This window comes from Elephas maximus, chromosome 4 (assembly GCF_024166365.1).
Source record: "Elephas maximus indicus isolate mEleMax1 chromosome 4, mEleMax1 primary haplotype, whole genome shotgun sequence".
Classification (NCBI taxonomy): Eukaryota; Metazoa; Chordata; class Mammalia; order Proboscidea; family Elephantidae; genus Elephas; species Elephas maximus.
The window spans coordinates 95343679-95370937 of NC_064822.1; the positions used below are offsets into that span (position 1 = coordinate 95343679).

The window sequence follows — 27259 nt, forward strand, 5'->3', positions numbered from 1 at the left end:
TCTTACAGATTAGGAGGCTAGAAGTCCAAATTCAGGGCACCAGCTCTAGGGGAAGGCTTTGTTTCTCTGTCGGCTCTGGAGGAAAGTCTTTGTCCCTTGGCTTCTTGGTGATCATCATGTGGCATGGCATCTATCTGTCTGCTTGCTGGCTTGCTGATTTAATGTCTTTTATATCTCAAAAGAGACTAACTCAAAGTACACCCTATATTAATCCTGCCTTATTAGCATAAGAAATACAACCCATTGTCAAATGATTATAACCACAGGCACGTAGGTTAGGATTTACAACGCATATCTTTGGGGGACATAATTCAATCCATAACACCAATGTTTATAGAAAACAAATGGCTTGCATAAAACAACAGCTGGAAAACTTCATAGCTGGAAATCTAAGGTCCTATGATTCCTCTATTCTGGCCCACTGATTTATCTGCTATCTGAAATCACTTTCCTATGGGACCTTGTGGAAATTGTGAGGTCTCAAATTTTTAGAGTGACAATTTCAGCAAATTGTGACTAAAAATAAGCATCTACCTTTGAAATATTTGGGCTAAATTTGGAGAAATTAATGCTTCATACTGGGGAAACAGCTTATGGATTCTATTAATCATCTGTTTGTATAATAAATATGTATTGGGTGCTCAAAACAACACAATGGTGATAGCACTGTATCTACAAGAATTAGTACAACTTGGCTTGTGGCTTTTATAAGCCTCATAATTAGTCTAAAAAAAAAAACCAAACCTGTTGCCGTTGAGTTGATTTCAACTCATTGCAACCCTATAGGACAGAGTAGAACTGCCCCATACGGTCTCCAAGAAGTGCCCGGTGGATTCGAACTGCTGACCTTTTGGTTAGCAGCTGTAGATCTTAACCACTATGTCACCAGGGCTTCCTATAATTAGTCTAGAAGTTGATATATATGAAAAATGTAAATTAAATTTTTAAAGAAGTAGCAAACTCATGAGAATATTGGCAAAATCAGCACTTGTTGATTGCTGACTGTGTGCCAGGGACACTACTAAGTGTGTTACATAAAAAAAAAAAAAATACATTACCTTAAAATTGAGTTCTCACTGTAATCCTATGTGGTGGATTCTATTACTATCCCTGTTTTATAAATAAGATATTGAGGCTTGGAAAGACCAAATAATTTTTCCGAAGACACACTGCTAAATAATAATGAGGCAAGTATTTTTTAATTAGGTATAAATATACATAACAAAACATATGCCAACTCAATTTCTACATGTAAAATTCAGTGAAATTATATTCTTCAAGTTGCACAACCATTCTCAATATCTTTTTCCAAATTATTGCACCACCATTAACATAAACTCAATGTCCCCAAAGCAAGAACTTCCCCTTCCCCCTCCCTCCTATCCCGAGTAACCACTAATAATCTTTAGTTTCTATATATTTGCTTATCTGAGGCAAGATTTAAATGACATAATGAAGGGAAGCTGGAACAAAGCTTTTACTTCAAGGTTGATGTTAGAGCAGACGGAATGTCTACATGTCATTTGCTTTAAAATTTCTCTTAAAAATGATTTGGAGGAGTGGACTATGACTTTGATGTAGCAGGGTCATTTCAATGACCCCAGGCAAGAAAGTTCCCCTCTTTTTAGGTATCTAGATCATTATTGATTCATTTGGGACATGTGGCTTTTAGCTGGGTCTGTAAATACTGCCATATTGGTTACATGTAGCTGATTCCCTTCTCCTCTTCCTGATATGAGGTCTCACTCTTTCCATTTAGATAGACTGTCAGGAACAAGGACTTTCCTATGTGGGTAGATGTTTGTGATGGATTTGAAACCAGTTGGTCAGATCTCATACCCATGTAATTTGTTTATTATTGTTCTAGATGTTTGAGTACCAGTGCTGATCACATGTTTAGAAAAAAAACTAAGAACTGATCCAGGAAAGGAATCAATTTTCCTAAAACATCTAGAGACTCATTTATCTATTTATTAAGCACTTAGCTTGTTCCAAACTACTAGATAGCTAGCAAGAAAGTAGAGTACCTGGCAACCTGTTCCCAAGCATTTGCAATGCAGTTGAGGAGAAAATTACACTCATTATCACAACAGGTGTGTTAAGCACCATACCCTGTACAGGGAGTTACGGGAACATAAAAGACGGCTAACTACAGCCAGGAGGGGTCATAGGTGGCTTTCTGAAGAAACTAGCTCTATGACTAGGTCATAAAAGACTATGCAAAGTTTGATAGTAAGAGAGAAGTGGGCCTGTGATTTCAGAAAAAAGAATAGCATGTGCAAAAGATCAGAGGCACATAAGCATGGCTTGTTTGAGGAACTGCAAGTAGTTACGCATGACTGAAACACAAGACACTTTTGGGGAAATGATGGGAGATGAGCAGAGGAGATTTTTAAATAAAGAACCTGAAAGTTTTCCTTGGAGTTGTGAAGGAAAATACCTGTGTTTTAAACGAAAAGTGAGATTTTGTTTTTCAGAATTTTTTTTTAAATAACTTTTTTCAGTTTATCCAAAATTTCTCTAACTTATAAAACAGCACACTGTAAAATAATTTTATTTTTATCTTGTAGTTTCTGAGGAAGACAAAGGATTTGGACCAATTTTTGAAGAGCAACCCGTCAATACCGTCTATCCAGAGGAATCACCGGAAGGAAAAGTTTCACTAAACTGCAGGGCACGAGCCAGCCCTTTCCCAGTTTACAAGTAACGTACCTCACCGTTCTTTTCATAATAAAATGTCTGACTAAAGATTGCAAGTCAACATTTATGACACTATTCTGATAGATAAAAGCTAAGATATAAGTCCATGGACATGAACAAAAATATTGGTATACAAAATATTTTTAAAAACAGTTGTCTAATAGCCAAATAGATAACATGTTTTCTTCAGCATTTGCAAATAACTCATTTAGTATTTCATGCACAGCCACAGGTAATGCCAGTGACATTTACATTATCCATTAAAAAATCATCTAATGGAAATCATATTATTAAGCTTGCAAAAAGGTGTATAAAATTCATGCACAATTTAAATATAGAGGTTTAAGAAAAAATATTATTTATGGTTTGGCCTGGATAACTTATACCTATAGATGATAGACAATATACAGAACGAACATTAATTCACATATATACAACAACAACAAAAAAAACCCGAACCCTTTCCTGTTGAGTTGATTCCGACTCACAGTCAGCCTATAGGACAGAATAGAACTACCCTGTAGAGTTTCCAAGGAGTGTCTGGTGCATTTGAACTGCTGACCTTTTGGTTAGCAGCCACGGCTCTTAATCACTACGCCCCCAGGGTCTCCTCACATGTATATACGTATATATATATATATATGTTATATTTATACACATATTAACTATATTTAAAAAGCTTACATAGATAATTCTAGGAAGTACCACTTTTTTTCTAATAGTCTCAAACCTATATTCCAGAAAACACACCAGATTTCTTAATTGTCTCTACACTAAAGGCGATCTATATAAACATATCTCTTTCTGTTTGTCTATGTTACATATTAAGGCTATCAAAAATAATTTTATAAAAAGAAACAACGAAATTTCTTGCTTCAGATGGTTAAGAAAAGTATACTAACATTCTTATCTGATACAAAGAATAAGATTAAAAAATTAACCAAATGCCAATGGGTTGACATTTCACCTGTCAAATGGTTCCAAGAAGACAAAGAAAGTGATTGATGAGGAAATTGAGGCTCTAGTGTGTTAATGTCTTCTGAACTAATTGAAAGCTGTCACTCAACAAGGTTAATTTTAATAGCAGATTTTTGTTTCCTGGATAGAAAAAGAAATGTCATTGTTAGAGAAAGTTATCAAAGATAAGATTTTCACCACCCCAGTTAATTCTAATTACCAATTTTCTCTTGCCTCTAGCTATAATTACAAAATTATTTCTTAAAACAAAATACAACTTTGGGTACAAAATCACCATCCCTTTGAAATTGGATTTATCATTTCAATTTCATGCATGGGAGTGCAATATAAATAGATATTTTATAAATTATAAATAACATTTTTGTTTTGAAAATAATTAATGGAATAAACTTATTTTTATCCGGAAGCCATAGGTTTTAAGAGCCCATGCACAATGTCATGGACATGTTGTTGTTAGGTGCCGTGGAGTCAGCTCCGACTCATAGTGACCCTGTGGTCCTGCGCCACACCCACAATAGTTGCTATGCTTGAGCCCAAGTCATGGATATAGGGTAGTATAACTAATAGGGGCTATAGAGGAGATAAGATAACTCAAGCACATAATTTTACAGGAGCTGAATAAGTAAATCGGCTTGCTCAAGAGCCTGTCGGTCACAGACTCAGAACAGAAATACATGCTTTATGGCTTCAAAAGAAACATAATTTTTTCAGTATGTATATGTCTAGATGAGGAGCCTTGGTGGTGCAGTGGTTAAGCACACAGCTGCTAACTGAAAGGTGGGCAATTCCAATCCACCAGCTACTCTGTGGGAGAAAGATGTGGCGATGTCTTTCTGTAAAGATTACAGCCTTGGAAACTCTGTGAGGCAGTTCTACTGCATCCTATAGGGTGGCTATGAGTTGGAATCAACTCAACAGCAACAGACTTATATATCTAGATAGGTTGATAGAATCTTAAAAGCTGTTTCAGTAATGTTTATTCTGTGATATTCTGTCTTTGACATTAGTACGTGGAACCTTAGAGATCAGCCTCCAGGCTTGTATGGAGGCTACAAAACAGAAGGGGTTGTTCTTGGATGATGTTCTAGAAATATGGACAGCTGTGTTTCTCCTTGTCCTACCCTTTCCCTCTACAGACACAGTAAGAAGCAAAGCTTTTTTTGGCAAATATATCACCGAGCCCTTCCCAAAAGTTGCCCAAGCACTGAAGTTCCCAGAGCATGTTTGGCCTGAATATCCATACATTCATATAGAGCGGTGAAGGAGAGAAGTAGATATTTCATCCTGTTATGAAGGCAGCCTACTTTTGACAGCCAAAAAATTCATCTCATAATGCAGCTTTTCTGATGGAAAAGAACACTTGAATTGTTTAAAATTCCCTTAATATTCAGGGCAAGCTCTGCTCACCTTGGTCACACAATTTGTCATTCACACAATAGTTTTATATTTGCAGCATATTCTGTGATAATTTGGTCTTCAAGGCACCATCCTGAGAGGTATAACAGGGGACTTGACTTTCCACTTATCAACCTTGTGGCCCTGATTCTTCCTCTATCTTGTCCAGGCCCCCCAAACAAAAACTACAATAAAAACTGTATTTAAGACAGTGTTAAAGGGGTTGCAACAATGGTGTGTGTTCCTGAAGATAACCCAGTGAGCTTACCCAAACAGCAAAACCGAATCATCCTGTGCCATCAAAGGTAGAATCAGATCCACTGGGAGGAAGTTAAGGCAATACATAAAAATTGGGGGCAAATATAGTGAAAAATTAAAAAAAAAAAAAAAAAGAATTCTGACTAGTTCGAGCTGCCCAAAAAGGAAATCCACTGCCTTGACAACTCCTAAGCAACTTGACCCTGGATGTTTCAAGCAGGGACAGTATGGTCATCATTTGCGGGAGGGGAATTATTCTTTGGGAATTTGGTAGGTTTGAAAAATGAAAAAGCACAGAGTTTTCTATGTTTCCAAAAGGAAGCATAAATTGCCTTCTACACCATAAAAGGAAACCCTGGTGGCATAGTGCTTAAGTGCTACAGCTGATAACCAAAAGGTCAGCAGTCTGAATCCACCATGAGCTCCTTGGAAACTCTGTGGGGCAATTCTTCTCTGTCCTCTAGGGTCAATATGAGTTGGAATTGACTTGATGGCAATGAGTTTTTGGTATACTATAAAAGATTAAAACTAAAAATGTTCCAGTTATTTTTATTTAGTAAAAGATATCCTCTCTTGACAAGAATTACATCCTGATCAGAAATGTGCCAGGCAATGAGCAAAGCTGTCACTAAGACGCAGGCCATTTATCAAACCTTGAAGGGTAAACCTTGATCCAGAAGGGTTATAAAATCCTGAATGTGGTCGTCTTAATTAGAAACTATGTTATACACACATTCTTCCCATCTCCCCAGGAAAGTTAGAGCCCGTTTCTAGTTACTGTCAATTTCTGTCAATTAATGGTGTGATTACTTGCAACTTGTCTCACTAGGTTGCTTTGTAGATACGTGATGGGAAAAAAAAAATTCGCTTTATCAAAAATAAACCCTGAATAATGTGAAAAGGTACGAGTGTAAACTAACTCTAGGCTGAGGAAGATCATGTTTTACTAGTATATTTGTGACTTAGTAACAAGAGATCCCACAGACTTCTATCATTTTCAAATTGTGTGATCGTCCTCTAGTGGTCAAAATACACTATTTACCATGCAGGACCCTGATTGTGTTTATTTTTGCTTTATTGAAAAATTACTTTGATATTTAGTGTCATATATTGACATTTTATATCTTACTTTTCTTATAGCGATGCTTTAATATTATATATGTATGTATATCTAGTGTATAGATGGTTATCATTTATAATCCACATATAACTGCTAAGAAATAAATTTATGGGGCAAAACCCAAAGAAATATTTGTCCTTTGTGATACATCATGAAAAAAAAAAAGAAGAAATATGTCATGCACTTTAGCATCTACCTTTCTGTACCTGAGCTAAGTTACAAATTAAGAGCTCAGGGACATGAAATTATAGGGTGTGAAGAAATACCATCTCAGGTCACCTACTTAATCATCTGACTTCAGACATAGCTGAACCCATATTATTTTAGAATGTGATAGGCCAGTACCCTGTTTCCAGGGCTTGTAACCTTTGATATGACATTTATTACTTTTTCTCATAGATGGAGAATGAATAATGGGGATATTGACCTGACAAGTGACCGGTACAGTATGGTGGGAGGAAACCTTGTCATCAACAACCCTGACAAGCAGCAAGATGCTGGAATATACTACTGTTTAGCATCAAATAACTATGGGATGGTCAGAAGCATTGAAGCAACCTTAAGCTTTGGATGTAAGTAACTGCTACTTTAAAAAACAGTATGTGTGTTTAGGTGAAGTAAGAATTAGATGTGTTTTAATTACTGACAACAATCTACATAAACTAAAAAAAAAAAAAAAACTAGAATGGTAAATTTGCAATTCCCTACAGTTTTGGATTTTTCTCTTCTATTACAATACTTCCATTTACCTCTCTCAGTGACAATGAACTCCCCTGCCTCAATATTCCAACAAACCTTACTGAGTGCTTATTGTGTGAGATATTAAAGAAGACGTATTGCCTGCTCACAAACAGGTTGTAGTTTCTTAGTAGTGAAACAAGTCATATAAACATGAAAGCGTTAAAATATAAGAAACTTTGACCTTCAAAGTGAATATCAATAAACACTGTTATAAGAGTTTATCAAGAAAAAAAAATCAATAAGAAAGGAATGTAAAGAGAAAGCTCTGTGAATGGGGGTGTCTTATAACATGAGTGGGCCTTAACTGTGTGGTGAAGAAAAACTTTTGGGAGAGCAAAGTATCATGAGGGGTATTTTGAATATACTCAAAGTAGCAAAAGATAATATTAGAAAGTAAACTAAGGCATATTCTAAAGGCTCTCAAATGGCTCCCTAAAAACTAGTATCAATGGAAGTGCTAAACCATGCATTCTCAGTGCGGGCAGTTTCACCCCAAATGGGGTAAAAATTGGTTCTTAGGGGGAGGAAATATCTTAGATATTGCAACCTAACAGTTTGTGGCCCTCCAGGGCTCAAACCCTACCTGAAAAAATCATATTCCATATTTATCCTGTTGGAAGAAATTTAATTAATTGATAAATTATTTTGAATTAATATTTCCTCCTTATGGGGAAACAGTGAAAAATAGTTTGAGGAAGACTGTGCTAAGCTAAAAGGTAGATGTTGTTCTGAAGGAAATTTGTACGTTGGTGAAGGGGTTGAACCAGATGATTTCTAGTATGTGATTTTATGAATTAGCATTGAAATCTTTTGTAAAGTAGATTATAGAGTGAAAATGATGTTTAAGAAGGCCTCTGTGGTAGTGATTACCAGGAGGAGTGAGACAGTCAGCTAGAGCAATCAGCTCATATTAGTGTTGTGACAGCGGGAATGTTGATAAGAAGTACAAAACCTTGAAGAACTAACTTGACAGATTGCATTACAATGAAGGAAAGAAGGCCACTAAATATTTTTCAAGTAAAATTTAGTTTAAGGGCAGAAACATTCTGCTCTCATTAAAAAGGGGATGTGAGGAAGTAAAACCAATTTCAAGGATGGGAGGAATTTAAATGGTTATTTCACATGCAGAGGTTATGACAGCATTAAATTATCTACTTAGAAATGTCAAGTAGGCATCTGAGGAGAGGGACCAGCATTCAAATGAAGCATCATGCTGGAGATGTAGGTTTGAAGGGGCGTCTGCAAGAAGGTGATTTTCAGAGGTATACAGCCTACTGGGAAACCTTGGTGGAGTAGTGGTTAAGTGCTACGGCTGCTAACCAAAGGGTCAGCAGTTTGAATCCGCCAGGCGCTCATTGGAAACTCTATGGGGCAGTCCTACTCTGTCCTATAGGGTCGCTATGAGTCGGAATTGACTTGAGAGCACTGGGTTTGGTTTTTTTTGGTTTACAGTCTACTGAGAAGAGTAAAATTAGATAGCACGGCTTGGGAACTGATCATAGATAAGCAACAGGAGTAGAGGCAGGACTGACACTGAATCACCAACAGTAAAACACCTGAGGAATCAAAATAGTAGAGCATCAAGGAATCAATCAAAGTGTGAATTCCAAATACGTATAAAGTTGAGTAAATGAATGAAAACGGAGGAAAACGCAGAATGTGAAAAGGAGAAGGAAATTGGTAACTTTTAAGTTCCCCACCTAGGGTCCTGCCTTTTACATTATTTCTTCCCAACATCCAAGTCTTCTCTTGGGAAAAGAAGCATACCCTTCAAATGAGTCCATTCCTCTGTAGCTACTTTCTTTGATAGATCCCTGGTTTTGTCTGAGTCCATTATATTTCCAGATAACCTTACTGAGTTTCTTCCTAAATCTAAAGAAGAATCTTTAGGATATTTGAAATATTCAGGGCAGACAGAATATTGATAGCTGCTATCAGTATCTACAGGCTTTGTTTGAGTTCACCAGAACTTTTCCATAATGCGTGCAAACCTCAGCATGTGAGAACAAGAAGATGACTCTCATAGGCTTCACTAAGCCAACTGAGAAGTACTATGTCTACAAATGAGTTAGTTGCTGAATGGTAAAATTTAATGAATGCCTTTCTTTCTATGGATCAGAAAACAAATGCGTTCTTTTTTTTTTTTTTTATATATATAATTAGATCTTGATCCTTTCCCCCCTGAGGAACGTCCTGAGGTCAGAGTTAAAGAAGGAAAAGGAATGGTGCTCCTCTGTGATCCTCCATATCATTATCCAGGTAAATTTAGTTCCTCTGTGACTATAAGCATGTATAAAACAAAATGGGAAAGTTTTTGTTTTCTTAAGAATAAAAAAAAAAACTTTTTTAGAATAAGGTGCATTTATTATCAAATGAGTTTCAATATTTGCATAACCTAGTAATACATCATTCTTTAGTGTTACAGATTCTTCCTTTCTTGGTTCTTTAGTCTCTTGGCCCTAATTCTAAAGACCTATAACTATTTCAGTTCATAAATTACATATATATATATACATATATATATATATATATAGGATTATATCCTTATTAAAATCCCAGTTACGTAAGAGACAATATGATAGCCTTTCTGGAAATTATTCCTGAAATAGAACAGATTCAAAGAATGACATATAATCAGTCATCAGTCGTTTTTATTAACAATTCAACATCTACCATATATTGTGAACTGTAATTAAACACTAAAAAGGGATAAAGACATCATAAATTATTAATTTCTTTAGAAGCATCCATCTGCAAGAATAATCATCTAGTTTAGAAAAGGGTTATATTAAGTGACATTGGTCACAAGATTCAATCTTTGAAGATATGTTTTATATAACTTAATATGGCTAAAATAATAGCCACTAAAGTACTAATATAAAAGGTGAAATCTTAATATACTTTCACTAATTTCCACATCTCTTAATTTATCAAATATTCTGTTGAAATAATATGAGAATACCACTTTTCCCATTGAAAGAAAATATGTTTTATATTCTTCTAATACTATGTCATAAATTTGACATTAAAATGTATGTTCTAAGTTATTTTGTGTGGAATGCAGTAATCTGGTTCATATATACATGTGCATGTGTGTGTGTATGTGTGGTTATATATATGTGTGTGTGTGTATTTTTTTCCCGTCCGAGACCTTCTATTGAGAGAAACAGACCATAAACAAGATAAGTAATTATCTTGTTAAATATTGGTAGATAAGTGCTAAAGAGAAAAAAATATTAAGTGGAGAAGGGGGAGAGTAAATTTTGAGGGAAATGGTTGAATTTTTAGAAAGGGTATCACTGAGAAGGTAGTTTTGAATAAAAACCTGAAGGAAGTGAAGGAGCTAACAATACAGGTATTTGAGGGAAGGATAAGCAAGGCAGATGAAGTGGCCCAAGGAAGTGAAGATGGCTGGAATAGAGTGAATAAGAGGGTAGTAAGAATCAAAATCAGGGAGATAGAAGAGCTGAATGATGTAGGGCTTTGTTAGTCACTGTAATTACTTTGGCTTTTACTTTGAGTAAGATTGATATTGGAGGGCTTTGAGCAGAGGAGTTACATGGCATGGCTTAAGTTATAGAAAGATGACTCTAGCTACTCTTTTACAAAAGGACCGAGAGCAGGGCAAGGAGGAAGGTGGGAGATCATTTAGGAGGTATTGCATTAATCAAGGGAGCATATGTTGGATTAGGGTAGTGGTAGTGAAGGTGGGAAGAAATGGTTAAATTGTGAATGTATTTTGAAAAAAGAGCAAAGAGAACTTAATGATAGGCTTTATATGGTAAATGAAAGCAATACAGGAGTCAAGAATGGCATCAAAATTTTTGTCATGAGCTCCTGAATGGAGCCTCCATGACCTAAGCTGAAAGAATCAGTGTGGATATGTTAAGTGTGAGGCATCTATTATATTTCCAAATAGGGCTGTTGAGTTGGAAGTTCTGTATATGGGTGTGGAGTTCAGGGGTGAGGTCTGAGTTAGGTATATCAGTTTGTGAGTCATCATTATATAAATTGTTTTAAAAGCCATGGGAGTATATGTTATCATATAGGGAATTTGTGTAGACAGAAAGAGGAAAGGGTCTAAGGAACAGGTTCTGAGTTCATCTAACTCTTGCTTTCACAGTCTGTATAGCATCTTAACCATTGTTCTCAGTGAAGAATTTCATGTACAAAACAGGGTTGATGTTTTCTCTATATGGGCGGAAGCTTGAAACTCTTAAGTCAAAAGAGTTAATTACCTCTCCATTCCGATAAAGATATATAAATTAAACATGAAAAATAATTTCAGTTGGCCTGCTAAATGGGTCCAAGAAACACTACTAATCACAGAATAGACAGAACAGCTATCCATCACCTTCTGTCAGTTTATGTCATTTGTTTTTGCTGAGTGCCAACAAATAGAGACCCTATGTTCAATAGAATGAAAACACTATGTGGTCCTGGGCCATCCTCACAATTTGCTGTGTTTGAACCTGTTATTGCAACCACTGTGTCAATCCATCTTGTTGAGGGTCTTCCTCTTTTTCACTGACCCTCTGCCTTACCAAGCATGATGTCCTTTTAGCACCTTTGTAATCTCTTTGAACATTAGACATTCTGCCTTCAAATATAAGAATAAACATATAGTTCAAAACTATAGTGTGTATATGTGTGTGTGCGTGTGTACTGTTTTATCAATTCCATGTCATAAACCTTCCTACCTCCTTAATGCAATAAAATGAGCTTTTGTGCTTTGCAGCTTAGAACTTCACTGGGTTGAGGAGACAAATGAATCTATCTTTAAATCTATCTTAGAAGATTATTTATGTAACTTCTTGTGGCTGTCAATCCTTATTGCTCTAATTGGTGATCTGGTAACCTGGAATTCTGTCTTTATTATGTCAAATAAACATAGGTATTCCATTTAAACTCTCTATATCTCATTGAAATTTAGAGTAATAATTCCTGTGCCACCTATATTACAGAACTTGTGTTGAGTACTAAATAATGCGTTTGAAAATGATAAAATGGGTATGTATTTTCAAGAGAGAATTTTTAAGATAAATAAAATCTATTTTAGCACATTCAATACTTTGAATCCATTATTACTAAAGTAAATGAAATACATTTTACTACACTGAAGTTTTTTTTTTTTTTTTTTTTTCCTACTTAATATTTCTACTGCTTCTATGGCTTTGCCCTGGCCAAATTGTGCTGCTCTCCCCAGTATTGTGTATTGCCTTGCCTTTCACCAAAGTTACCTCTTACCCACTGTCTAGTTAGTATTTTTCCCTTCCCATCCCTCCTCTCCCTCATAACCATCAAAGATTGTTTCTTTCTGTGTGGAAACATTTTCTTGTGTTTTCATAATAGTGGTCTCATATAATGTTTGTTCTTTTGTGATTGACTTATTTCACTTAGCATAATGTCCTCAGATTTATCCATGTTGTGAGATGTTTTGCAGATTCATCATTGTTTTTTATCTTTGCGTAGTATTCCATTGTGTGTATGTACCATAATGTGTTTATCCATTTATCTGTTGATGAGCACTTAGGTTATCTCCATCTTTTTGCTATTGTGAATAATGCTGCAATGAACATCGGTGTCCATATGTCTATTTGTGTAATGTCTTTTGTTTCTCTAGGATATGTTCCTAGGAGCGGGATTCCTGGATCATAAGGATATTTCTATTTCTAGCTTTTTAAGGAAGGGCTGTATCACATTCTAAAGTGGTTGTACCGTTTGCATTCCCACCAGCAGTCCATAAGAGTTCCAATTTCCTCACAACTTCTCCAACATTTGTTATTTGTTGTTTTTTGATTCGTGCCAGTATTGTCAGAGTGAGATGGTATCTCATTTTAGTTTTGATTTGCATTTCTCTAATGGCTAGTGATTACAAACATTTCCTCATGTGTCTGTTAGCCACCTGAATGTCTCAAATGAGAAAGATTTCATTTATCTATCTTATCTTCTGGTGTTTGTGTATTGTTAATTATGATTTGTATCCTGTTCTACCATATATTAGGGCCCGCAGTGTTGATCCTATTTTTCTTCCATCATCTTTATAGTTTGCAGTTTTATATTTAGGTCTTTGATCCATTTTGAATCAGTTTTTGTGTGTAGTATAAGGTATATGTTCTGTTTTTTTTTTACAGAGAGACATCCAATTTTGCCAGCACCATTTGTTAAAAAGGCTGTCTTTTCCCCATTTAATGGACTTTCAGCCTTTGTCAAAGATCAGGTGGCTGTAGGTAGATGGATTTACATCTGGGTTCTTGATTCTGTTCCATTGGTCAATGTTTCTGTCATAGTACCAGTACCAGGCTCTTTTGGCTACATAGCTGTGTAGTAGCCTCTGAGATCAAGTACTGTGAGGCCTTCTCTTTTATACTTCTTTTTCAATAATGCTTTACTTATCTGGGACCTCTTTCCTTTCCATATAAAGTTAAAGACTAGTTTTTCCACCTCGTTGAAGAATGCTGTTGGTATTTGGATCGGGATTGCACTGTATTTGTAGATTGCTTTGGATAGAATTGATATCTTCACAATGTTGAGTCTACCTATTCATGAGCATGGTATGTTTTTCCATTTATGTAAGTCTCCTTTGCTTTCTTGCAGTAGCGATTTTTAGTTTTCCGTATGTAGGTCCTTTATTTCCCTGCTTAGGTTTATTCCAAAGTATTTTTTTTTTAAGGGCTATTGTAAATGGGATTGCTTTCCTGCTTTTCTTTTCATAATTATATAAATGTTTTCTCTCTCATTTATGTACATGAAAAAGATCCAGAAGGAAAAGGCTAATCTTTCAAAAGTCATTGTGTTTTTCTATGAATTTACTTATTTATCGGGAACAATCACAAATTTGCATTTCAGTACAAATGTTTGTTCAATTTTAACAACATTTGATATACAACCGAGCAATGCCTAGCACAGAGCGTATTCATTAAATTGATAGACTGTTATACTTTTATAGAAAAGTAAATTTACCTATTTAAATTTTTTTTATTATATTGGAACAAATAGCTCATGAATATGTAACACTTCTTAAACTTCTAGACCCTCAAATGAAAACATAATTCTTTATTTCCACCTAATTTCTGCAATATAGCTCACCATCATAAACTGAATTGCTACATCTCAAAAAATATATATCTTATATGCATATCTTGAGAGAGAGTAGAAGAAAAAAAAGCCATCATTTGAAGAACAGGCACAAAATACAAAATACCTAATCATAGACATAAGTGTGGATTTAAAAATAAATAAAAAAGTGGCAGTACTCAAGAAAAATAACTGCTGGCATATTGAATATGATCATGAATAAATCTCAGTAGCTTAAAAAAGTAGAAAAATAGAAAAGAATGGAAGAGTATGGTAGGGAATACATTATCTCACAGTATAACTTGATATAAGTTTCATTTTACACAAGTTTAAAGTATAATTTACTTTGTGTATCAAAACACTAATTAGAAGCTATAATGATCTATTGGTATAGGTAATTTCTGTTGTGTTGTGGTTAATTTAAAAAAGGAAGCACACAAATCTCCTAAAAAGCTTGCAAATTTTCCCTCCAGGGGAAAATACTAAGTTACTTCAAATGAATTTCAAGGAGAAAGGTACATTATTTAGCAAGGTTAAATAAATGATGTATTTCAAAGTAATATAATGAAACTAGCCAAATGCACTGTAATTGGCCAAAACAAATGTCCCCGGTAATATGGTCCAGACTCTCGTGGGGCAAAGGAAAGAGGTCTCAGATATCTATTGATCAAAGTAACATTTCTTACACACGTGCTGGTGCTTACTCTTTTTGAAAAATAAATTTTATAGTTATTTAATCCAGTCAATAGTGCTATGTGGAAATCAGATTTTTTTTCAGAGATTGTTGATTTTATCATCTGCAAGGGACTAGAAAAAACGTAGATAAAATGATAGCCCATTGAGTCACTATAAGAATTGGATCTGAGCATAGCTCTTGTCAACATTAAGTCTGAAACTTAATCAAAGAAGCAAGGCAGCTATCACAACAGTCATGGTACTATTTATCTTCATGGCAGTGAGGTCACTATTTTAAAGAGGAATCGTCATTTTGTGACCAAAGGATGCATTGGCTATATTTCCCTTTGGACATTGGTGAAATCAGTACTGGGGTGTTCCCTCAAAGCAGGGAGGAGAGATAAAGGACAGATAACTATACAAAAAGCAGCAAATCAATGGGACAATTCAGTTTTCAGCCTAACCAGCTAGTGTGTTTAGCCAAAGGAATTGCCTGTGGTTAACAGTTACCATATGATACACTTCCTAATATTTAAGACAACCAGTAACATGCTTTTTCTCTGTTTCTGTGGTTTTCATTTTTAATATGACCACAACAGATTGTGTAGACTCATTTCTAAATCTATAATTTAAAATAGCAGTAAAAAAGATGAAAATGAGAAAAAGGCGAAGTACGGTTAGTCATCTTGACTTTATTTATAAATTGCGGTAGGGCAGATTGATCATGGGCTCTGGAGGTATAAGACCTGGATTCAAAATTCTAATTCTACTTAAGGACCATGAAATTCTAAACAAGTCATTTCATCTTTCTGGATCTTATTCTGTCCATCAATGAAATGTAAGTAGTAATATTAATAGTCCACGAAATAGTGGAGAAATATAGATAAATAGATGTAATTGCTTAGCACAATGTTTACATGCACGCAAAATACGGTAGCTATTAGAAAATTTGTGCCAAATTTGTCTTGGCCTACTTCCAACATTTGCTCTTCAATAGCTTAGATTAGCTTATGTGACAGTTTGTTATTAAAAACCAAGATTAGATTCTGTGACTGTTTGTTATTAGAAAATAAAAACTTTGCTTTTGGAGAAGAGCTTAATATTTAGTAGACGACATTTTCTTCTAGATGATCTTAGCTACCGCTGGCTTCTAAATGAATTTCCTGTATTTATCACAATGGATAAACGAAGATTTGTGTCGCAGACCAATGGCAATCTCTACATTGCAAATGTGGAGGCATCTGACAAAGGAAATTATTCATGCTTTGTATCCAGTCCTTCTATTACGAAGAGTGTGTTCAGCAAGTTTATACCACTCATTCCACTACCTGAACGTAAGTATTTTATTTGGTACTCACTATGTTTGCAAGGTTGTCTGTGTATGGTACACTTCCTACAATGAGAAGAAATACCCAATGAGAAGACTGGCTGGCTGGCTGGGACAGGCAGATTCATATAATAAAATTGCACTAAGATGGTCAAGTTCAGGGTAGTTGTCTCTAGCTCAAAAAAACGCAGAGGACTGATTCATTAGCCAACTGCCAGTATAGGGGTTACAGTGGGAATCACTGGTGTCTGCTTTTTGACTCATGGTCATTTCTACTTCCTAGTAAGTTTATGAAGAAGAACAAATGATTAGATCAAAGCAAACCCTAACAATTGTAGTATATAGGGGAAAAGGGAGTTTGATTATTTTGATGTTTTAAAGGGACTATTTACATGAAAAGGAGTCCTGGTGGTACAGTAGTTGCTTGGCTGCTAACCAAAAGGCTGGCAGTTCCAACCCACAGCTGGTGGAGAAAGATGTGGCAGTTGGCTCCTGTAAAGATTACAGCCTTGGAAACCCTGAGGCAATTCTACCCTATCCTATATGGTCACTGTAATTCGGAATCAACTCCATGGCAAGGGCATTTACACGAAACAAATAAATAATAAATGGCCTTCATTACATAGGGTGCTGCTCCTGTGGCACCATGTTAGATAACTACTGACATACTGATTGGCTTTTATCCAGGCTTCAGTGGAACTACCTCCCTTTTCTTAATGCATTCCCTCCCAAGAGAATCAGGTCACAATACATTTAGTTACATTACTGTATTTTTTTCACAAATAATGCTCTCACACAAAAATGTGCATAGCACGCCTAGGAAAATAATGAGTGAGGAGGTTGCACAGGAGGCAAAAAAACATAAAACGCATGTGTTATTTGTGTAAAATATGGTAGTTTTATTCCAGTCCTGCCTCTGTGCTCCGATCACTGAGTTCAAGCTTCTGAGGAAATACCGGCTTCAGAGTTCACAGACTTAGGTTTGGCTTCTTCCTCTACCTCTAAATGTATGACAATGGAGAACTGCCCTAATATCATGAGATTCTACTTTTATTACTCTCCTCAAGACAGCCACCACATAGTTGGTATTCTATAAATATATGTTGACTCGGACTCTTCTTTCCCCTCCCTACTCTTGGTGGATGCTCTCACTCTTCATGTCAGAGTGAAAAGGGAGCCGTCATGCAAAATATCCCTTGACTGTCTTCCCTATTCTCCCACAGAAATGTACAACCAATTCAGCTCTTAAATTTATTTTCTTACTCCCTCTCTCAGTGGAAGAAATGTTTCTGCTCAAGCTAACTTTTCCAGTTGCTGTGGTTCACATTCCATTTGATTCATTCAGGGACTTCCCTACATCACTTATTTCCATTCTAATCTGAATATTCAAACTCAGCCCCACCCCATTTCCTCTGCTTATTGTTTCCTATTCATTGCAAACAGTTCTTGAATAATCACAATGGCTTCCTATTTACCAAATCCAAAGGATGTTTTTTAGCCCTCATTCTATTTGAACTTTGAATTATCAATCTCTTCTTTGTATCTTGATATCTCCCTTCTCCTAATTCCTCTTATTCCTTCTGCATTCTGCTGGTCTCTTGCCTGCCTCTACCCAATATCCTTCTACTTATCTTTAATCTTTTCCTGGATATTTTCATCCATGTACACATTTTCAACAGTAGCTCTATGCAGATGACTCCAAATTCACATCTCTTAAACTTTCCCCGGTGTTTTGATTTTGATCTTAATTCTAGTTATCTTGTCACACAGAGGGCTCTCAACTATGTTAATCTCAGTGTTCCAAACCACCTGCGATTGCTCCTTTAAACCTCCTCCTCTTTTGTTCTTCGTCTCATATAACAATGAGATATTTCTAGTAACTCCAGTAGCATTTTTAATCATCAACTCCTCTTTCACCTTGATCTTCAAGACAGCTAATCCAGCGGTTCTAAATTAGCATATAAGCACCAGTACAGTTTAAGAGAAATGCAGAACCCAGAGATACTGATTCAGCAGCCCTGGGATCAGAGCCAGGAAGATCTGCAGCTTCAAGGATTCTGATGAATCGGGTCTTCGGTCTACACCTTGAGAAACATTCATCTAAGTGGTTGTCCTGTTGATTCTGCCTTTAAAAAACAACTTCTATTTGTTCTTTCCCTTTTGTTTCAACTGTTGTGGCTGTACTGTAGTTCAGACCCTCACTTACTTTGCCTTGATTAATGAATCAGCCTTCCTTAATTTTCTGACTCTTTAAAACCGCCAACAAGGTCCTCCACTTAAACCAAAGGTAAGATTTATATTACCCCTCTTTCTAAAGCCCATTGGTAGTTATCCACTGAGGAAATTAGTCTCAAAGTCTTTAATGTCACATATCCAGGCCTTTCAGATTGTGGATTCAAATTCAACTACATATAATTCAACATTGCTTGAGTTCCTAGACCTTTATTCTTTGCCTGTCCAGTCCTGGATCCTTGTCATAATATGCCATTTCCCCACCCTGAACTGGTCTAGTTCAAATGCCGTCCTGACTGAAATTCCCATAGCTCCTGCACACTGCCAGTTATCCTCCTTGGCTGCCATTCTTCCAGACCACTTATTTATTTTCGCTTGTAGTTCAGGTCCTTGTGCACCTATTTGTCTCTTTCTCACAGTGCAGTGTAATGTACACAGTATCTTTGTGATCTTAAAAAGTATATTTTTCCACTCTGAGCCTGTTTTCGTCTCTGTAAGATCAAAGTAGTAACACATCTTTCAGAATTGATATGCGAACTATATCAAAGAAAGTATCATTGATTAGCATACTGCTGTTGAATACATAATTTCTTCTTTCTCTCTTTCCGTTTTTGCAACTTATTTCCTCCTTGCCTTCATCTTCAGGGACACATTTTCTTTTTTCTCCCTCTCTTCTTGCTTCACCTCCATCTTTTTCACTTGTAACCACCCCCCGCCTCATTTTCTTTCTAAAATTTTTTTTTTTTTCTACTTGCTCTTAATTCCTGCATCCCATACAGCACCTGGCACAGTGTTTACATATATTTGATACTGCCTAAAAACCTCTTGAAATGTTTTAATGAATTGGGCTAAATTGGCTATGCAAAATTAGCCAATATGACTGAAAATACTTAATTAGCTTCACACTATATACATGATACATAGAAACAAACAAGTCCATGTGTTGTACCGTGATAGGGCACTTTCCAGTACCTGTACAGAAAAAATTCTTTCATATTAAAGCAGTTCTAATGTTATAAAAATCACAATTTTTAAAAATAAAAATGCTAGGCTGTTTAATAATTAATGGATATTTGTGTTTCTCTTAATATCAGGAACAACAAAGCCATATCCTGCTGATATTGTAGTTCAGTTCAAGGACGTATATGCACTGATGGGCCAAAATGTGACTATAGAGTGTTTTGCTCTTGGAAAGTAAGTATATTTATATATTCAATTAATATATATAGAAACTGTTAATTTTTATACCATTTTAGGAAATAAGTTATGTAAATATTCAGCAATAAACATAAACAAATGATTGTCTTTTAAAACTTGTGGACCCTTAGCACTTGTGTCTTTTATTTAAAGTCCTGTTCCTGATATCCGGTGGCGGAAGGTCCTAGAACCAATGCCAAGCACCGCTGAGATCAGCACTTCCGGGGCTGTCCTCAAGATCTTCAACATACAGTTGGAAGATGAAGGCACATATGAATGTGAAGCCGAGAACATCAAAGGAAAGGATAAACACAAGGCAAGAATTTATGTTCAAGGTAGATATTTCACTATTCTATAAAATTTTATTTAGGGTGATTTGCCATACTTAAAAAACTAGTATATAAAGATTAATAGTTTTTAAAACAGCTCAGCTGCTAACCAAAAGGTTGGAAGTTCAAATTCATCCGCCACTCCTTGGGAACCCTGTGGGGCAGTTCTATCCTATCCTATTGGGTCGCTGTGAGAATCGACTCAATAGCAATGATTTGGTTTGGAATGTATATTACATTGTGCAGATAGATAAAATATTTATCATATGTCTAATTAAATCACAAATATCAGTCATCGAAGTTACCAAATGTCACCATTAGTATCATAATTAAGGTTTGATCTTATTGTTCCTGATAATTTTTAGAATATACAATTAATGTAGATTGCTTAGATTACAGGACCCCCCCTTTTTGAGGGGGTCTTTATTTCAGAGCTTATGCATTATGACTTAGTTTAATTCAGTGGTTTTCAAACTTTAGCATGCTTAAATATTACCTGGAGGGCTTGTTAAAACACAGATTGATGGGCCCCAACCTTGGAGTTTCTGATTCAGAAGATCAATTGTGGGACCCAAGAATTTGTATTTCTGATAATTTAGCCTCATATGATGCTGTGGCTACTTGTCCCTGAATAGCACTTTGAGAACCACTGGTCTATGGAATCATTTTTCATTAACACAATATTCTTGGTACAAGCACTTGATTCTCACACATTTAATTAAACTTATATACGGGAAGATAGAATTTTTGTTTTCATTTCAGGCAACACTTGAAATTTTTCATGCTAAAATCATCTCTATGTTCCACAATGTGGGTCTTGTGGTCACAACTGAGTAAACATCCAAGACTTCAACAAGATCATTCATTTGAAAAGAGTAAACATATCTTGAGTGCTTACTCAGAGCCAGGCACTGTGATAGGAGCAAGGATAGTTAGATAAAAGAAACACTCTCTCTGCCCTTGAGGAATTCATACAATGTATAAACAAGTCTATACAAGTAAAACATACAAACAAGTCTATACATATATACACATACAAAAAAGTTATTTTAAAGAAAATCTAGACAGTGTAATATGGACGTTTGCATAGGACATTGATAAAACATGGAGGGGGGCACCTTAGTCCTACTTAGAAAATGGGTTATAGGAAACCTGGCGATGATGCCAAAGCCAAAATGGGGCGGGGGGAGGACATTGTGGCAGGGTCAAAAGCAACCCCTTGCCACCTCTGAGTAACAAGCCCCTCCCTAAACCCTCCTTTTACACAGGGATGAGTTAAGTCCCTCCATTTTCCCAGCACATGAGGCCTTTCCACCATCATCTACTTAGAGACCACTAGTGTCTTAGTCATCGAGTGCTGCTATAATTGAAATACCACAGGTGGATGGCTTCAATAAAGAGGTTTATTTTCTCACTGTTTAGTAGGCTAGAAGTCCAAATTCAGGGCGTCTGCTCCAGGGGAAGACTTTCTTTCTCTGTTGGCTCTTGAGGAAGGTCCTTCTCATCCATCTTCCCCTGGACTAGGAGCTTCTCTGAGCAGAAACCCCAGGTCCAAAGGATCCCCTCTGCTCCCAGTGCTTCTTTCTTGGTGATATGATGTCCCCAACTCTCTGCTTATTTCCTTTTCCTTTTATCTCTTGTAAGATAAAAGGTGATGTGGGCCACACCCCAGGAAAACTCCCTTTACATTAGATCAGGGACGTGACCTGAGCAAGGGTGTTATATCCCACCCTAATCTTCTTTAACCACAGGCAGAGATTATGATTTATAACACACAGGAAAATCACAAAATAGGAGACAACCACACAACCCTGGGAATCATGGCCTAACCAAGCTGACAAGTATTTAGGGGGTGCACAATTCAATCCGGGACAACTAGGATGGGGTGCATTTTGCCTTTACCCATTCATTTCACTTTCATTGAGAAGCCCAACTTCCATGGCCCCCTCACAGTCTGCACTCTAATACCCACGCAGCTCTGCATGTTTTTTGTTCAGTCCCATCTCTTACCCATCCCTAACTTCTGAAATCCCTGCACTGTGCTCTCTGGAACACACAGTCTACTATCAGAAGAGTTGCTATATTTTCAACTTCTACTCTGAATGTTCATTCATCTTTTTATTCTACCTGAAACCCAGCTCTCCAGTAAAGATACTACCTCCCCGGGGGATCTTTCAGTCAGTGGCTATTTTCCTTCCACAGCTCTCAGGTCACTTGATGTGTAATGTAGCTACCTTCCCTGCTTCTCATTACTATTTTTAGACCATCTTCCTTTTCTCTTCCTTTTATTATCCAGTTAACAATTTTAAGGAATCAGACTATACCATGCACTCTCCCTCCTGTGGCTGAGGAATGGGGAAATCTCACTCATGGTTTTCACTGTTGACAGCTCTCACTGTCAACAATACTATTCTTGACTTGATCCTCGGTACCAGCAAAATCAACAGATTCTATACATATATTTTTAAATAGTTTGGTCTCTCAGTTCCTCAAAATCCTCTCCTCCAATTATCTTGTCCCCTACCTTATCTCATCAAGGCACACCCAAGGCTATGCCCTAGATCTCTTTGTTACCAGAAAGTACAATCAGTTTAGAATCTCAATTTTAAGCATGTCACCCTCCGACCACCACCTCCTGTCTTTCCAGTTTACTTCCTACAAGACTCTGATTGCTCTCGTTGTTTTTAGGTGCCATGGAGTTGATTTCTACTCATAGTGCTCTCTTGCCACAGAGTATAACTGCCCCTTAGGGTTTTCTTGGCTATAATCTTTCTGGAAAGAGATCACCAGGACTTTGTCCCACAGAGCTGCTGGTGGGTTCAAACTGCCAATCTTTCAATTAGCAGGGAGATCTTAACCTTTGCGCCATCAGGACTCCTTTACTCTGACTCCTATAATCCTTTAGCTCTACCAGGACCTATAATCAGTTAGCCCTACTATGTTTTAACTGTCTCTCACCTTGCCGACTTTAGTCCCCCGCCCATCTCTATCTTAAACCTGTGATCAATTATTATCATTCCCCTGAATTCCCTCTCAGCTCACTCACCTCTCTCTACTTTGTCATAGTACATTGGCGAAAGATTGTTTTTGTTGTTGTTAGGTGCCAGCCAGTCAGTTCCAACTCATAGCAACCCTATGTACAACAGAAACACTGCCCAGTCCAGAGCCATCCTCATAATCATTAATCCTGGATAAATCTAAAAGATTAATCTTAAATAAATCTAACTCTCTTAAAAGATGAAACCAGGAACTTGAATATGACTTGAGATAAACACCACCATGCTGATATGTCCCTTTTCAATTAATGACGACTAACTTTAAGTGGATCCTTAACATTGCCTGGCAATTATATGACATTTTCCTAGTCCACTTACTCGCACTCTTAGATGACTATTCCATGCCTTCACCCTTTTCTTCAAACCCGTAACACCTCCTCACTGTCCTTACTCTCAGCTGATAACTTCGTTTCCTATTTCACAGAGAAAATGAAAGTAATCAAATGAGAATGTCCACAAGTGCTCACCCCACATCCGTTCATTAACTGCACCTCCTCCCATATCTCTTATTACTATGATTCAGCCACTTTGAGGCCACCACCTCTACTTGTGTACAAGATTCTACCCCTCTTACTTAACAGGATTGCTCCAGCAAGTCTCCCTTCTCTACAGCATAAGCAATTTTTACTCTTCACTGGATCATTCCTATCAGCACATAACGTCTCTTGTTTCTTCTGTATTTAAAATCCTCTTTTCAGTTCTCAGCTTCAGCCCCATTTCTCTTCTTTTTGCCCACCCAAAAATATCCTTTCCTTAATCTGAAAATTTTTGTCTATACTGTCTAAAAATTTGTGTCTAGTTTCTGTTCTCTCTTAAATGCATTCCAGTTTGATTTTCATTCCCATTTCACCATTAAACCTTTCTTTTCTACATCACCAAACAATTGCAATGCTGGTAAAGCTGACGGTTAATTCTCAGTTGCATTTCACGTGACCTATCAGCCGCAGTGCACATGGTTAATCTCTCTTTCCTCCATGATTTAGTTTTTATACTTGGCTTCTGGAAGTCCACACTTTTTTTAATTTCATTCTCCTTTGCTGTCACCTCCTTAACTCTATGCCCTTTTAACATTTGAGTGCTCAAGATTTGTTCTTTGAGCCTCATCTTTCTTTCAGTTACCCCATTATGGTCTCGTTCATGCCCGAGGCTTTAAACACCATTGATATTCCAAAAATTTAGCCAGCTTTTTCTACTGAACTCCAGAGTTGTATATCCAACTACCCTGACAACATTCACTTATCAAACTCAAGGACAAAATGAAATTCTGATCTTTCTCTAAATCTGTTATTTTTTATGCTCTTGGTCATAACAGTTAAGGACAACCTGTCTTTTCAATTGCTCAAGCCAAAAACTTTGGTCTTGTCCCTGACTTTTCTCTTTCTTTCAAGTCGTATACCTCATTTATCAAGAAATTCCAATATATGTGGAAATACGACACTTCTTACCACCCAAACTGCTACCCCCTGATCCATTTCAACATCATCTCTTTCCTGGATTGTTGATATTGCATCTTAACAGGTCTTCCAGCTTTCCATTTTGTCCTGTCTACCCCACAGTTTATTCTGAACCCAATAGCCAAACATACTTTTTAAAAACTGAAGTTGGATCATGGTACTTCTTTGCTTAACTTAAAAACTCCCTTCAGAGCAAAGGCCAGAATCATTTTATAGACCTAAAAGGACCCAAATGATCACTCTTGGCCCCAATTCCCTGATACCCTCTCTGCTGCTGTCTCCCTGCTCTTATCTTCAGCCACACTAGCCTTCTTGCTGTTCATCAAATATGCAAGACCCCCTGTCAATGCACAGCACCCCATCTTCCTGCTGCCCAGAATGCTACCCCCCTGGACACTGGCATAACTGGCTTCCTGTAAAACTTTGCTTCCAAGTCAATTTGTGGCAGGGATTGCTGACCACTTGATTGACTATTTTGATATCCCCCCATCCTAGAATTTTCTATCCTTCTTTGCTGCTTACTTTTTGATGTAGTAACACATATTCCTACTAGTGTGCCATATATTTGAATTTTTATTATTTCCTACTTCCCCAAATTATAAGCTTCATGATGGCAGAAACGTTTTACTAACTTGTTCACTGCTGTATTTTAAATACTTAGAAATCTGCTTGGTATATTTTTAGTCCCCAGTAAATGTTTGTTGAAAGACTGAACAGGACAGCATGAAAGTAAAAGGTATGGCATGTGGTGTGCATGGGAGCTACAAACACTTCAGAGTTACTGAAGGAGAGCATAGGAAACAGCGATGCTAGGATGTATCCTATGGAAAATCTTGATTTTTGCCAGTACTTCATTATAAAGCTGGAATGGCCTCCTATGGGGAGGAAAATTCTGGTTAGACCCCTTAATTTTTAAAATTAAAGCTACTGGTCTTTAGCAGGCTTCTAATGCTTATAGATCTGTTTTTATTCAACATATTAAGAAAGCTGTACTCCAGGGTTTCAGTAGAGAGAAGAATTCTGAACTGCCTAACATCTAATTCCTTTGAAGAACCAAGCGACAGAGCAAATATTTATTGGCGATAATTCAAAAAAACTGATTTCTCCTTTACTAATGAGGCATTCTAAGTTTTATTGTTGTGTCAAGTCAAGCACCAGAAGGCCACATAATTAAACCTTATAAACAATGCAGCCAGATGATTCAATTGTTTATTCTTCTCATTGTATTATGTAATCTGTCACCGTGTTAGACCGTGTGTCACCTATGTGAGACTAAAACAGGAAAGGTGCTGATATTCCTGTATTGCTAAGATGGTACACAAAATAAAATCACTACTAATTAATATTAACATATTCACCAATATTCAGTGTTTTTTGAATTATTCTCATATGTTACAAAGAAAAGGTAAAAGGAAAAAAATACAAAATCAGATTATATATACTATAAAATATGTATATAATTATGCAAATTTATGAATATATGTAATGTTAATGGGCTTTAGTGAAGTCATAAAAATGTTTTATATTCTTTTGATTTATCTGCATGTTAAAAATTTTCCGTAAGGTGTGTATGTTACTTTTGTCATGAAATGAATACAATAAAATTTGCAATTTCCAAAGAAAATTAAAAGGCTACCCTCTACTCAGGACCATCTCCTCCTATATCCTTTTTTATTTTATATTAATTAATTTGAGGATGGTGCAAGATCAGGCTGCATTTTGTTCTGTCGTACATAGGGACACTCTGAGTTGGAACTGACTTGACAGCACCTAACAACATTCGAACTAGTTAACTTAGACACTCAAAAAGACTAAAAGATTGTTTGCTTGCACGCATTCTAAAAATTACTTTAAAATTTATTTTTGTTTTGGGGAATTCCTGGCGCTTTCTCATTTTCCTAGCATTTTTTCTTTGGCTTTCAAGTAAATCAGATCAAGTAATTTGAGGCTGAGATTAATTTCACTCATGCACGGATTTCACCAATCATAGTTAGTACACAGTATGTAGTTTGTCAAATGGTGAGGGTATTTAAGTAACCAAGTAATGTTTCAAGTTCTACGGTTACAGTGGCAGCTAGCTCCAAGTTCCATCAATAGCTCCAAGTTCCATCAGAAAAATATATATACCTGAAGGAGTGGGGAAAAAACACATCTTTATCCAAAAAGAGAGGAAGCAGTATCATAATCAATTAAGATGTAATTCTTTAAAGCCTCAGTTGTTAGTTTGAAAAATTCATGTTCTGAGAAAAACATATTATTTTAGTGTTGTCTGTGAATTAGGTCTCCAGTAAAACATGGTTCACAAATAGGAAAATAATTATGAATTGGATTACATTTATCTCTTTAAAGTTTACCTGAAGATCTCTGGAAACCCAATTCGAATGCTCTAACAGTGATTTTAGGACGCAAACAATATCATTCTTCAGATATTATTCTTCAGCAAGCTTAGCAAAATATAATATCGATACTCAAGACTATGATGCACATTGAGACTCATATTTGGTATTTACAATGTTCTTTACTTTTTAGCATATCCTGAGTGGGTAGAACATATCAATGACACAGAGGTGGATATAGGCAGTGATCTCTACTGGCCTTGTGTGGCCACAGGCAAGCCCATCCCTACAATCAGATGGCTGAAAAATGGATATGCGGTATGTATATTCTAGTGCCCTGCTGTTGTTGACATGTTGGGCAACATTTCAGGGTGGATCTGGGAT

The 27259-nt window shown here is 36.4% G+C and overlaps 1 protein-coding gene across 3 annotated transcripts in view; it reads left to right on the plus strand.

The window, feature by feature from the left end:
• CNTN1 (contactin 1) overlaps positions 1–27259 on the plus strand; it is a 385906-nt gene that overhangs the window by 228154 nt on the left and 130493 nt on the right. For all 3 annotated transcript variants that reach the window (XM_049882834.1, XM_049882835.1, XM_049882836.1), the window contains exons 5-11: positions 2571–2703; positions 6851–7023; positions 9356–9451; positions 16072–16278; positions 19598–19697; positions 19854–20035; positions 27069–27193. In XM_049882834.1, the coding sequence (XP_049738791.1) occupies positions 2571–2703; positions 6851–7023; positions 9356–9451; positions 16072–16278; positions 19598–19697; positions 19854–20035; positions 27069–27193 (1016 nt within the window). The remainder of the gene's footprint in view (positions 1–2570; positions 2704–6850; positions 7024–9355; positions 9452–16071; positions 16279–19597; positions 19698–19853; positions 20036–27068; positions 27194–27259) is intronic.